The sequence below is a fragment of the Somniosus microcephalus genome, chromosome 9 (assembly GCF_052327205.1).
Source record: "Somniosus microcephalus isolate GS21.2 chromosome 9, FLI_Smic_1.0, whole genome shotgun sequence".
In the NCBI taxonomy this organism is placed as follows: Eukaryota; Metazoa; Chordata; class Chondrichthyes; order Squaliformes; family Somniosidae; genus Somniosus; species Somniosus microcephalus.
In genome coordinates, this window is record NC_140995.1 from 164030690 (window position 1) to 164044055 (window position 13366).

The following is a 13366-nucleotide window of genomic DNA, read 5'->3' on the forward strand; positions in this document are numbered from 1 at the left end:
AATGTTTAACAAAACCAATCTGAAAAGTTTATTGACAGCAAACTACAGTTAGTGTAAGTTATGTTAAAATGTTACAACTGAAAGCAAACTGTGTTTACAGTGTGAATAATCTCAGAAGAATGCAATACAAATAAAACCTTAAGCAAGTACTGAACTATAGACAGCACTTGGAAAAAATTTACACCTATATACATATAAACACCTACACAGTTGTCACGTATGCCTCTATAATGAGACAAGCCTCCAAAACTCATGGAATTTCTGATCATGGCAAGGATGCCAGACATTTTTCCCCCTTAATGCTTACGATTATTGGGCGTCCTCGACCTGCAGAAGGAGAAAAAAAACCAAATTAATAACATGCAAGACTGCACTCTAATCACCAGCTAAACTAATTGAAAATACAGTATTTCAAATTAAGTTTTTAATATATATACCCCCCCAGCTAGTATATATATATAAAACAAAGCGCAGAAGAGACCAATATGTCCGTGCCATTTTAACATTACTGGCCTTATAACTTTTACATATAAAGAAAGAAAAATTGTATGAAATGTGTACTACCTTGATCGTGACTTAGACTTGTGTTTGCGGCTTGCCTTCTTACCAGACCTTTGAGATTTTTCCACTGATCTTGAGCGACTGCGTTTCGATTTCTTTGCCTTCTTCTCTCTGCTGCTATCTGGAGAACGTGAGCTGCTCCTTGCACTAGATTCTGTGTCTGAACGCTTTTTACCATCCTTTGTAGATCCTTTCTTGCTGGACTTGCTATCCTGCCTGCAATATTGTTGTGGAAGTTTACTGGAGCTACTACGCGAGTAAGTCCGCTCTGATTCCCTCTTTCTCTTCAGTTTACTCTCATCCTGACTGCCTGACTTATTGCTATCTTTATCCTCCTTTTGTTTATCCTTACTTCTTTGTTTGTCTTTCTTTTTGTCCTGATCCTTTTCTTTGTCCCTTTTCTTTTCCTCTCTTTTTTTAACCCTCTCTGTACTTCCACTCCTAACTTTTTTCCTGTCCCTGTCTTTACTATTTCCCCTTTGTCTTATTCTACCCCTGCTATGACTCCTACGCCTTTCAGGACTCCTACGTCTTTCCTTGCTCCTACTGCGACTGACACGCTTGACATCACTTTTGCTTCTACTCCTATGCCTGTCCCCGCTTCTCCTATTCCGGGACCCACTGCGATGTCTACGCCTCTCCCTCTCCCAACTCCCATTTCTACTGTTTCTCCGAAGTCGATCCCGGCTTCTGCTCCTCTCCCTCCTGTGCCTGCGGGAGTAACTTTGGCTTCTGCTACTACGTCTAGTTTTACGGGAAGGGGATCTGCTACGGCTCCACTTTTTCTTTCTCTTAGGAGAAAAGGAATAGGAAGAGCTACTACTGCTTTCTGTACTGCTGCTGGACGTAGAGCTCCTTGACCTACTACTGCTGCTAGTGGTGCCACTGGTGCTGCTACTCCCACTACTACTGCTGGAGGAACTTCTGTTTCTTGAAGTTTTTTCCTTTGAATTTTTCTCACTGGAGCCTTTGCTCATTTCTGAGTTGGGTTCAGTTTCACTGTGAGTTCTTTTCTTTTCAGTAACAGTTTCACACTCTTTTTCTTTCCCTTCCTGTTTTACTGCACTGCCACCATGTTCTTTACTCTGTTCTTTAATATCCACCTCCCTGAAAACTTTGCCCTCTTGTTGATGTTTTGCATCTGGAAAAAGAGGAAAAATAATTTTAAAAAAGGAAACTGAACCGAAAATGATCTTGAGAAGTTACGAACGAGTTTCAATGAGAGGTTTGTGTCTTAGCTATGTGCAAACACAAAACTAATTTAAAATGAACACGGAAAACCAGGGCAGGTAGAACTTTTTGAAGTGAAATTCACACATTAAAGCATTGTTTTTTTTTAAATGCCATGGACCATGTCCGATTACAAAGCTACAAGATGACCCTTAAAGGAAGCTGCTAGGGTGAGGCATCCAAACTTTTGAGTCTGTGGATTGCTTGACGCGTACCATATAGAGCCTTGGGAACCATATACGATATTCATGTAACCATTACATATGGTTGAAGCTGTGGGAAGTAACAAATCATGGCTTTCTGATTTAGGATTTATGTACAAATGAGGCAACAGTGCAAAAAAACAGCCCTTTTCAAGTTTTTAGCTCCACAAAATTGAAACAGCACAAACCAGCAAATTGTAAAACAAGTGCAATTAGGACCGAGTTATCTGGGCCACTGTTTGGACATCCCTGGGTTAAGGAAAAATTACAGGAATTTAATCTAAATTTAAACAATGCATAGACACAAAGACAGTACTATAAATAGAGCACTTTTGGAGGAAGATGGCGAGTACTTTTGTGAGTATAAGCTAATCAGTCAGTAGTTTCATCTCAAAATGCTTTATTGCCAAGTTTTCCTTCTTCCATATGGATCATTCACATGGTAAGGTGCTATGTAATACATTGATTCATTGGCTCAATTTAGTCTTTAGGTGAAGAAATGTACTCATTACTATTCCGCCTGCAGGCACACTTCATGCTTTCTATTTACTGACATTCCTGACATACCTAGTTAATATCTACTGAAAATAAAGAACCATATAATTTCTGAAGCCTATCTGGTCATTTGCTTTTTTTAAAAAAAAAGAGCTTTTCATGTATAGTAGTTGGATAGTTTGGAAGGGACTTGGGAAAAAAAAGGACCCTATAGGAAATGTTCAGTAGGTAAATGCAACTTTAGCTAGCACAGTGATGGGACAGAGAACACTTGGTCTGAATTATCACTTGGCATGGGATGGTGGGAAAAAACACAGCCAAGATCCTTGCTCCTATTCATTACACCGATTCCTGCTTCAAAATATGCATCTAGTTAAGACAGATACAGCTTGGCTAAAAAGCCTACCAACATTCAATTTTAGACTCACACAAAACCTGGTCACTTAGATGCAGTATTATAGAATCATAGAACGATACAGCACAGGAGGCCATTCGGCCTATCGTGCCTGTGCCAACTCGTCCCAAATTAGTCCCACTCCCGTGTAAATTTTTCCCCTTCAAGTATTTATATAATTCCCCTTTGAAAGCTACGATTGAATCTGCTTCTACCACCCTTTCAGGCAGTGCATTCCAGATCATAGAAACATAGAGAGATAGGAACAGGAGTAGGCCATTCGGCCCTTCGAGCCTGCTCCGCCATTCAATGAGATCATGGCTGATCTTCGTCTGAGATCATAGCTGATCTTACCAGTTCAGTACCCCGTCCCCGCCTTTTCTCCGTAACCCTTAATCCCCTTAGCCTTCAGAAATATATCCAATTCTCTCTTGAAAATATTTATTGAATTAGCCTTCACAGCCCTCTGTGGCAGGGAATTCCACAGGCTCACCACTCTTTGAGTGAAGAAATTCTTCCTCATCTCTGTTTTAAATGATTTGCCCGCTATTTTTAGCCTGTGGCCCCTGGTTCTGTGCTCCCCGGCCATTGGAAACATTCTCTCTGAATTCAGCCTGTCCAGGCCTGCCATAATTTTATATGTTTCGATGAGATCCCCTCTCAATCTTCTAAACTCCAGTGAGTACAAGCCCAAACTATTTAATCTCTCTTCGTAGGTCATTCCCGCCATTCCAGGTATCAGCCTGGTGAATCGCCGTTGCACTCTTTCCATGGCAAGAACATCCTTCCGCAGATGGGGCGACCAAAACTGTACACAATACTCCAGATGCGGTCTCACCAGCACCTTGTACAGCTGTAGTAAGGTATCCCTATTCCTATACTCGAACCCCCTTGATATGAAGGCCAACATACCATTTGCCTTCTTAATCGCCTGTTGCACCTGCATGCTCTCCTTCAGTGACTGGTGCACAAGAACACCCAGGTCCCTCTGCACTTCCCCATCTCCCAATCTATTGCCATTTAGATAATAATCTACCCTCCTGTTTTTACCCCCAAAGTGGATAACCTCGCATTTATCCACATTATAGTGCATCTGCCACGTATCATAGCAACTCACTGCGTAAAAATGTTTTCCTCAAGTCGCCTTTGGTTCATTTGCCAATTACCTTAAATCTGTGTCTCCTGGTTACTGACCCTTCTGACACTGGAAACAGTTTCTCCTTATTTACTATCAAAACCCTTTACGATTTCAAATCTCCTCTTAACCCTCCCTCGCTGCTAGAAGGAGAACAACCCCAGTTTCGCCACATAATTGAAGTCTTTCATCTCTGGAGGAGAATTGTAGGCACGCAAAGCTCAGCCCAGGTCTCCATCTTCAGGAGATGACAACGAAGGAGCATAACTGAAGGGAGTATGTCCTAAATTCTGGATTCAGAACCCACTACAGGTGGATCAAAATCTACATCGACAGGGAAAGATTTTATTAAAATATTAGCACTTGATCTCCCATGGCAAGTCAGACAGTAAGAACAGGGACATTATGCAATGCACAATGTATTATGCTGTTGCTTTTAAGGCCACATAGTTTAATAATGGCAAAGAGAGACATCTTGAGGTCAATTACATGTTACTTCTTCTTGGGTTCTAGAGTCATTTTTACAAATATTGCTCCTGGCAGAGACTCTGGCACACCAAGAGTGCGGCATTATAAAACTTAGCCCTATTATTTCTCTGCAGACTGTCAGCTGGCTTTAAATCCCAGCTTCCTTGGTTTACTTTGTCAGCGCAGATCCTTGTAGCCCTCTCACCTGCACATGTCTAGGGAGGTTGCATACTGGCATTGGTGCCTCAAGATTTCTGCCCCTATTGTATGTACACTAATTAATTACCATGGTGTTGCTCATGGACATCAAATTAAAAAAAGCATGCACCTCTTGGGAGTTTATTATATACCAGTTAATCATCCATCGTGCTGCACACGGTTTGTCGGAGGATTAGCTGTTTTTTTTTTTTTAAGAATAGGAACATTATAAAATGTATTATTCTGATGGTAAGTGTAGGTGTGGGCCCTTTTTAGCTCACAAGGCATAAATATTCTGCACTCTTACAATGAATGCAGAGCATTGCTTGTGGGAAGGTTAAGCAAGAAGCATGATATAGAAATTTATGTTAGACCAAGTGGGATGTCTAGATGTGACAACATTTTCATAATAGATATCACAAACTGTAGCATGGAGAACCAAAAGTTCTTATTAAAATGAAAATATAATTGGAGCTATTTTTGTTTTGTAGGTCATTTTATTTCGACATAATACCAATCGAAATGCATTTGATTTGCTATTAGAAATGGATGTTAAAACTTTACGTCAGGTAGCATCTGTAAAGAATTGAAAAGGGTTTGGTTAATATTTTGGAACGGCTCTAACAAAGGGTCATAGATCTGAAATGTTGATCTATCCTAAGTTGCTTTTTGCTTACAGGAAACTTTCGATTTACCGGCACCTAAATAACCGGAAATCTCGGTTAACCGGCAAAATTCAGGAGTAGGTTCAGGTAAGTTTTACTTCATATTGTACTTGCCTTCCTCGATCTGTTGCTGTGCAAGGGTGTGGCTGCAGCTGTTGCTAAGCTAGAGATGCTTGGAACTTGTGGCCATTGTTCTGCACCTGTTGCTAAGCAACAGGGTTTGTTGCTTTATACGGAGCTCTCAGCTCTCCGTATCTTTTACTATAGCTCTCGGTTATCCGGAATTTTTGATGAACTGGCACCACGTCGGTCCCTGATAAAAAAAAGTTTCCTGTATTTGCTGAGTTAGCGGGTTTGTCGGGTTGGTTCATCTCAGATATGTGCAGTTGCCAGGGCTGAGCTTGAACCTGTGAGGCAGTTACTGACAGCTGCTGGGACTTTATGTAGATTAACTGCTAGGATGTGAGCTTGTTGGTTTGCAGTTAAAAAAAATAATTCATGCTGGCTCATGGCTTTAAGATCAGCGTTGGAGCTTTGTCAGATTGAGTGACCCAAGTCGGGTTTTTTTTGGCAAGAGTGACTCTAATCCAGTAAGACCTTTATTTACTGAGTTAGTGGCAAATATATAAAAAAGGTGATGAAACCGTTTAAATAGATACATACGCGAGGAAGAAACCAGGGATTTTTTTTAAAAACTACATGCTTAAGAATATTAAACTGAAAAGTGGCTTAGTTGAGGGGGCACTTAAAGAGCAAATGCTATATAATTGTATAGTAAACTCACATGTTTGTAAAGACTTTTTTTTCGTCCGCTCAATCCTGGGAATCCAGCAGGAAGAGAGGACGGGAGATCCAATGAACAAAGAGGGCTGAAGGTCAAGTGGATGATTGGAAATTGTTAGGCTCGACGGGGAAGGCTTGAGGCCCAAACAGCCCTAATTTGGAGGCCATAATACCAGGGACACACCCCGTATGGGAGAGGCTCCAAAACATAAATGTTTCAGGTGAGTAGGCCCCCAAGTGCTAGCCCTGAGACCCAATGAACTCTTGCCAAGGAAAGGAAATCAGCCGGATGGGGAGTGGTAGGTTCCGGAATAAAAATAATGAGTTGGACACGTGGAAGCGGTGCTTGGAATTTGGCTGTGCAGTTTCAGCAAAACCCAATAAAACAGAGTCAAAAATTGGAAAAGAAAACAAAATGGCAAGCAGACCAGATAGGATTGCTCAAAAGTGCCAACTAGTGGCCAATGGTCTCCAAAACTTTGCATCACAGAAGTGTGATAGGAAAGAGACATATTTTGACACTGTGAAATATTGACAGATGGTATCGAGAGAGATTTGGGTGTTCTTGTACACAAATCACAGAAAGTTAACAAGCAGGTACAGCAAGCAATTAGGAAGGCAAATGATATGTTAGCCTTTCGTGCAAGGGGGTTGCAGTATAAGAGTAAGGAAGACTTGCTGCAATTACATAGGATTTAGCGAGACCACACCTGGAGTAGTGTGTACAATTTTGGTCTCATTACCTAAGGAAGGATATACTTGCCTTAGAGCGGGTGCAATGAAGGTTCACTAGATTGATTCCTGGGATGAGAGGGCTGTTCCAAGAGGAGAGATTGAGTAGAATGGGCCTATATTCTCTGGGGTTTAGAAGAATGAGACGTGATCTCATTGAAACGTATAAAATTCTGAGGGCTTGACAGGGTAGATACCAAGAAGCTGTTTCGCCTGGCTGGAGAGTCTAGAACTAGGGGTCATAGTCTCAGGATAAGGAGCCGGCCATTTAGGACTGTACTGAAGAGAAATTTCTTCACAGAGGGTTGTGAATCTTTGGAATTTTCTACCCCAGAGGGCAGTGGATGCTCAATCATTGAGTATATTCAAGACCGAGATCGACAAGACTTTTGGGCACTTCAAGGGATATGGGGATAGGGCAGGAAAGTGGAGTTGGTGTAGAAGATCAGACATGAACTTACTGAATAGCAGAGCAAGCTCAAGGGGCTGTATGGCCAACTTCTGCTCTTATTTCTTATGTTGATACCTTAATGATGGCAATGAAAGCATCACTCAAAAATTGTGACAAAGATAGGTTAATATATACAAGAGGTGTGTGCAATACACAACATTTTTAATAATAGGTGAGTTGACTTCCCATAGCGTTGTACATGGGAAGGAAAGACCATGGGTGAAGAAAGAGGCACGGGAGATAGCTGGACTGTGGTGTGCAGATATAATTCAATCCTCATTTTAAAATCAAATATGCTGTCTTTTTTTTAAAATAATATTTAGTTTTATTATTTTTCTAGTTAAATAGCAAAACTAAACAATATGGGAAGCAGAGAATTCGAGTTGGTTGGAAGATAGGAATTTCTCCGCAGTACAGGCCGAGGAGCTGGGAGAGGCAAAACTCAGGGAATACAGCAATACCACTGGCAAGGTGGTATAATTACAGTGCGACAGGTTTACATATGTCCATAGTGGAAATTGCCTAAGAATTTATAATGGAAAAAGTTGACAAAAAAAGTGTGCCAAAAACATGACAAGAGGAAGTAAGGTTTTGTAAACATGTACAAACAAATGGAGATTTTTAAAATGTGATACGTATATTACAAATATACAGATTGAGAAGAGATTGCAAACATTTATGAAATCATGTATACTTCTTAACAGTATGTAAAAAACACTGGCTCACTGTTTGTAATCTACAGATTTTCAAATTATTTGTATGATAAACAATTACAGGAGACTTTGGTTTATCCGGAGGTTGTATGTCCGGAAACCTCGATCTACCGGCAGAAATCAGGAGCCGTTGCGTTAGGTTGTTTTTCTTCTCGTGGCTTTTTTCCCCCCCAACAGTCAGGCTTTGGAAAGTCTCTCTGAAGCTGTTGCTAAGCTACAGAGACGCTTCCAAGGTACGGGCTGACTGTTTGAAGCTGTTGCTAAGCAACAGTGTTTGTTGTCAGATACGGAGATATCTCCGTATGCTTCAACATTAACTTTGTATGTATGTCCGGCAGTTTTGATAGATCGGCAACAGCTCGGTCCCGTCGGTGCCGGATATAACAAAGTTTCCTGTATCTGTGGATTATAAAATGCAAAGAATTCCACTTCAGGGGGTCCATTAAATTTGCCACCCAAGTATAGAATCATAGAAATTTACAGCACAGGAGGCCATTCAGCCCATTATGTCTGTGGCAGCCGAAAAAGAGCTTTCCAGCCTTATCCCACTTTCCAGCTCTTGGTCTATAGTCTTGTAAGTTTTGGCACTTCAAGTGCATATCCAAGTACTTTTTAAATGCAATGAGGGTTTCTGCCTTTACCACCCTTTCAGGCAATGAGTTCCAGATCCCCACCACCCTCTGGGTGAAAAAAGTTCTCAACTCCCCTCTAATCTATCCAAATATATGTAGCAAATATAAAATCTTTCCAGTGATCCTAGCAGAATATTCATTAAAGATAACAGAATCTTAAATCTTGATATGAAAATCTTGGCTCTGTGAATGGTTCAGTGAAGCACTCAGACCAGGAAAGTCTCGGGTCCAATTCCTGAGCTAGCTGGATCTCAACCAGGTGGCAGCAGTGGTGTACAACTTCCCTCTCTGTCTCGAAGCTCATGGGTAAAGGAGAATGATTACATGAGTCAGATACTGGAGAGTGTTATTACCCATGGACCAATATTGGCAAACATTCTCAGGAGAGGAAAGGAAAAAGCTAAGGAGTGGGTAAAGGTTAATATTGGAGAACACCCCATTGACAAGGTTTCAGTAGAAAATATAATCTAACCTCAGACAGCAGTCATACCTTCCATTTGTTTCTCTTGCTGCTGTTGTAGTAGGAGCTGCAATTCCCTTTCTTTGCGTCTAAAGGCATCCTGTTTTTGTCTGATTCTACGGTGTAGTTCTTCATCATCTGTGTCAGAGGATTCGGAGGCTCTCTCACTTCTCTCATCTTCACTGTCAGAGCCATACCCGCCCAGTCCACCTGCACATAAAAACCCCAGTTTCTTTCACAGTGGCAAGAACATGCTTTCTAGCATATTTGTAATTTAGTTCATTATATGCTTAATATACTTTGCCTTAGTTTGTCTAAACTCTTTCCTGAAGTACTGAAACTATTTGCATATTGCAATATCAAACATTTTAGTATCAATGTTAAAATTAAAATACTTTCTGCAGCATTATCCAGGTAAGATTCAAGAACATAAACTTCCAGTACTAAGCTATTGACAGCAATTTAAATCTGTGCTATCAATTCTTAAATTGAAGGCAATTTCACACTAGATTTCTCAAATCAGCCCGATATGATTTGGAGGGTAGCTAAAGAATAGTGACCTCTTTGTGAGCACCACAAGTTCTGACATTGAGGAAACTCTTGCATTTTTATTGACTTAATTGAAGACACTTAAAATATGCTAATGAGGAGCACTGCAGATGGCTTGAGGAGTAAATTCACCAACATGTGGTTCTGAGCCACACAGACCAGGTAAGTCACGTGTTCAATCCCTAGTCTGTGTACAGTTTGCTGGCCTCAGCTGCAGCAGCGGTCCCTTGACAATATTTTGTGGGAGAGAGCGGGAGGGAAAAAATCTGCTAAGATTTTTGCTCTTCATCACTACCTATAACTCTTTCTGATAAAATGCACATGTGGACACTAAGTGAGGCCAAGATCACTCTTTCTGCTCCATGGTGAACAGTAACTTGGGCAAGGTGCAAAAGGGCTGCCAGTCCCTGTGGAAATTTCACACTAGATTTCTCAAATCAACCCGGTATGATTTGGAGGGTAGCTATAGAACAGTGGAAATGTACCCAGGCATGAGTCACTGGCCTGAGGGAAGACAACTGAAAATAAAATGGCATCATAACAGCAACCACAAAGCAATGTTTTTAAATTATAAAAAAAAAAATCATGTTTGACTTCAACTTCTCATTTAAAATTATTTTAATTTTTTTTCTTCATAGCTTGGGTAATTCTTTGTGAAGTTATGGATCCTTTAAGCTTACCATATGTGTTTTTTTTTGGGGGGGGGGGGGGTGAGAAACAATTTCAGTTGGAAATTATTCAGTGAATATTAACAAACCCAAGTGTATGCAGCACCATAAAGTATCTTAAAACCTTAAATGTGCATTTAAAGCTTTGTATGTAAATAAAAGGAAAAAAATGTTACATTATCTCCAGCTATGGAGCATAAATGTAGATGAATGGGTTCAAACTTTGTTATTACAGTATTTATAAATTTTCTGATATGAAGTCTGGCCTGTATTTTATTTGTGCAAGTAATTTCCCTAGTTTGAGGAGGTGGGCCGTAGCTGTTAATCATAGGGGGGAAAAAGCAAATACAAACCACCACCTGGCAAGACAACATAAGACTTCACATTTTGCAATACTGGAAAGTTACTGCACCTTAAACCGTCTTGCTAACATTCTTAGTAAATACTAAGAAATTGCAGGCAAGAATCACTATAATACAGCATAGATAAAAAACAAAACAAATAATCATTATTTGTAGCAACTGGCAAATTGTTTACAGGCAAGATGAACCATCATGAAAAATAATTAACATAAGGGAGACAGTGTACAACTGCTGTTTGTTATCTCCAACTATGGAGCATGCAAGATATATTGCAGGAACAGATTCCTGACTCACATTTTTGGAGCTTAAAACACATCATTTCTTTGGTAGTCTTTTTGGCTTTAACAAATATTTAAAACAATAACCATGGCATGAACCAGCAACTGAGTAGTCTGAATAATTTTGTTCTATGAAAGCAACAGTGTGGAAGTAGTATTGGTACCACAGCATTCACGATTAAAGTGGCACTGCTAACAAAAGGAAAAAATAAAATAGATGTACCAATCAGCTTCCGATCGAGGCAAAGCTCATTAGTTCCCAACTGTCTGTAATAGGTTTATTTGCTTAAATCTGATTTAATGACAATGAGTTTCTAATTATTGGGTTCTCACAGATGTCATTTTCTTTCACCAGTTTCCAGTTGGAAACAGAAAATTGATTTGACACAAACGGGCATTATTATATCACTGTAACAATTACTTTTGAGGACTGAAGAGGGGACAGGTTGCACTGTACAGAGGTGTGAAAGTTCAGGCTGGGCAAGGATGAAGTTCTGCAATGTCAGCAGCACAGCTTGGTCACTAGTACTATACAAGCAATGCTTTCCATAAAGTTTATGTAGTAATCTACAACTGGATAAGAAAACAAGAGTGAGCTGAAAGTACATAATTATCACCTGTTGACTGTTAAAAGCACATGTTCAGTTAAAAAGTACATAGGTACACACATGTACAAGCTTAAATTTTGAACACATCCCCTTTCTCCCATTACCCCTTTTTTCTTACAAAGGATGTTACTTACCAAGTCCAGTTAGAGAAGCCAGTGCACTGGACTGTGCCAGCTGCTTTGCAGGAGCTTTGTATCACATCAACAACAGGAACAACATGTTAACACTTTTTCAAAGTCATGAGTTTCTATGGCATTGCAAAACTGTACTACTACAGCTGCTTTGCAAGGGAGAGAAGAAACATTATAAACAAAAAGATCCATTCAAGAGCATAGTGCTTCACATAACAGGCACATTTTGTTTACAACTTTATATCACCTAAAACAAAATCAGTTAGCATCTTCTAACATGAAATGGCAAGGTGTCCTTCTCTAATAATGCACTATCAACTAAGAGGGAGCAAAGGATTTGGGTTTCATAGGACTTTTTATATGGCAAGGAGATGCACTGTCAGCTTTTCAAAAATAAATCTTCTGATAATTTTCCTGCCTTTAGGGAAGCAAAACCTGAAAATATAGTGAAATGCTGACATATTAAAAAAAATCAGTGATACATATCAGTATGTATTCAGCAGGAAATATTACTACTGGCTTGGCAGCAAATGCAAAATCTGAAAAGGTAGGTTGATTATATCACTGATTTCAGGATTCACATTAAACCAAAATGATCCCAATTTTTGATCCTTAAATTCAGGTATTAAGTGAATTGTACATATCTGAATATGCACTGCACTTATAATCCAAGAAACAGAGTTCAGAGGCTGTTGCAGATGTGAGGCTGCAAATTGAATTGCTGCACTTTGATTGTGCACTAGTAGAGACAGATCACAATAACTGCATTACACTATTGCAGAACACTGCTAGCATAAGTTTGTTAATGATTTGATGACCGAAAACCACCAACTATTAATGGATATTAAAGCTGCACTCCCTAATTTGTTAAATTCACAAATATAGGGAAATAATGGAACCTTCACTTTTGTTCTGATTACAACTATGAACAAATAGTATAATAAAAAGAAATTGCATTAATTCCTGAGCTACCTGTATAGCTACCCATATCTGTGTTATATATTAGAGAATATAACTCCTGCTCTCTTTATTAGTCATTTACTGAAAGGATTTCAGAACATACCCATGCTCATTTTTACAATGGCTACCCTTAATAAGTCATAAATCTCAAAAGATCCCCTATCTTCCTTCTGTGGATATAATATCCAGAACACAACTTTCTTCTGAAATCCTGTTTGGCGGGCACTTCCATTTTGGAGAAAAAATGTCAATATCAATGATACTTTAAAAAGTATCATGGAGGTTTTAATTTTTTTTATTTTTAAATTTTTTTTATTTTTTATTTTTTTAAAGCAATTTGAAATATTGTGGGAGAAAATATTAAATCAAAGTTTTCTTAACTGAAATACACTTCATTTTAGTTTTGCATACAGTAAAGTCCCATTCAACCAAACCCCTCACAAACAAAACTCTCAATTAACCAAAAGGGTTACCTCACAACAGGTCCGTTACCAAATCCTGTTTGACCAATACAGACCCTGAAAGTCGGGTTATCACCAGTGGTTAGCAATTTAGTCATTTGATTAAAAAAAGGTATAGTACACAGGGGTTTGTGCAATTTTCAAACTGCAGTTCTTTGTTTTCCTGTCTTGCTGGCAAATGGAGCACTTTCAATTTGAGGTACCCAGTCTCAGTATAGAGCACTCCCAG

At 39.5% G+C, this 13366-nt stretch overlaps 1 protein-coding gene across 2 annotated transcripts in view; it reads right to left on the reverse strand.

Moving 5' to 3' along the window:
* pnisr (PNN-interacting serine/arginine-rich protein) overlaps positions 1–13366 on the reverse strand; it is a 42134-nt gene continuing 28768 nt past the window's right edge. For both annotated transcript variants that reach the window (XM_085997440.1, XM_085997441.1), the window contains exons 9-12: positions 11720–11773; positions 9151–9330; positions 565–1702; positions 1–327 (exon numbers count right to left, since the gene is read on the reverse strand). In XM_085997440.1, coding sequence (XP_085853566.1) covers positions 297–327; positions 565–1702; positions 9151–9330; positions 11720–11773 — 1403 coding nt within the window. In that variant the 3' untranslated portion in view covers positions 1–296. The remainder of the gene's footprint in view (positions 328–564; positions 1703–9150; positions 9331–11719; positions 11774–13366) is intronic.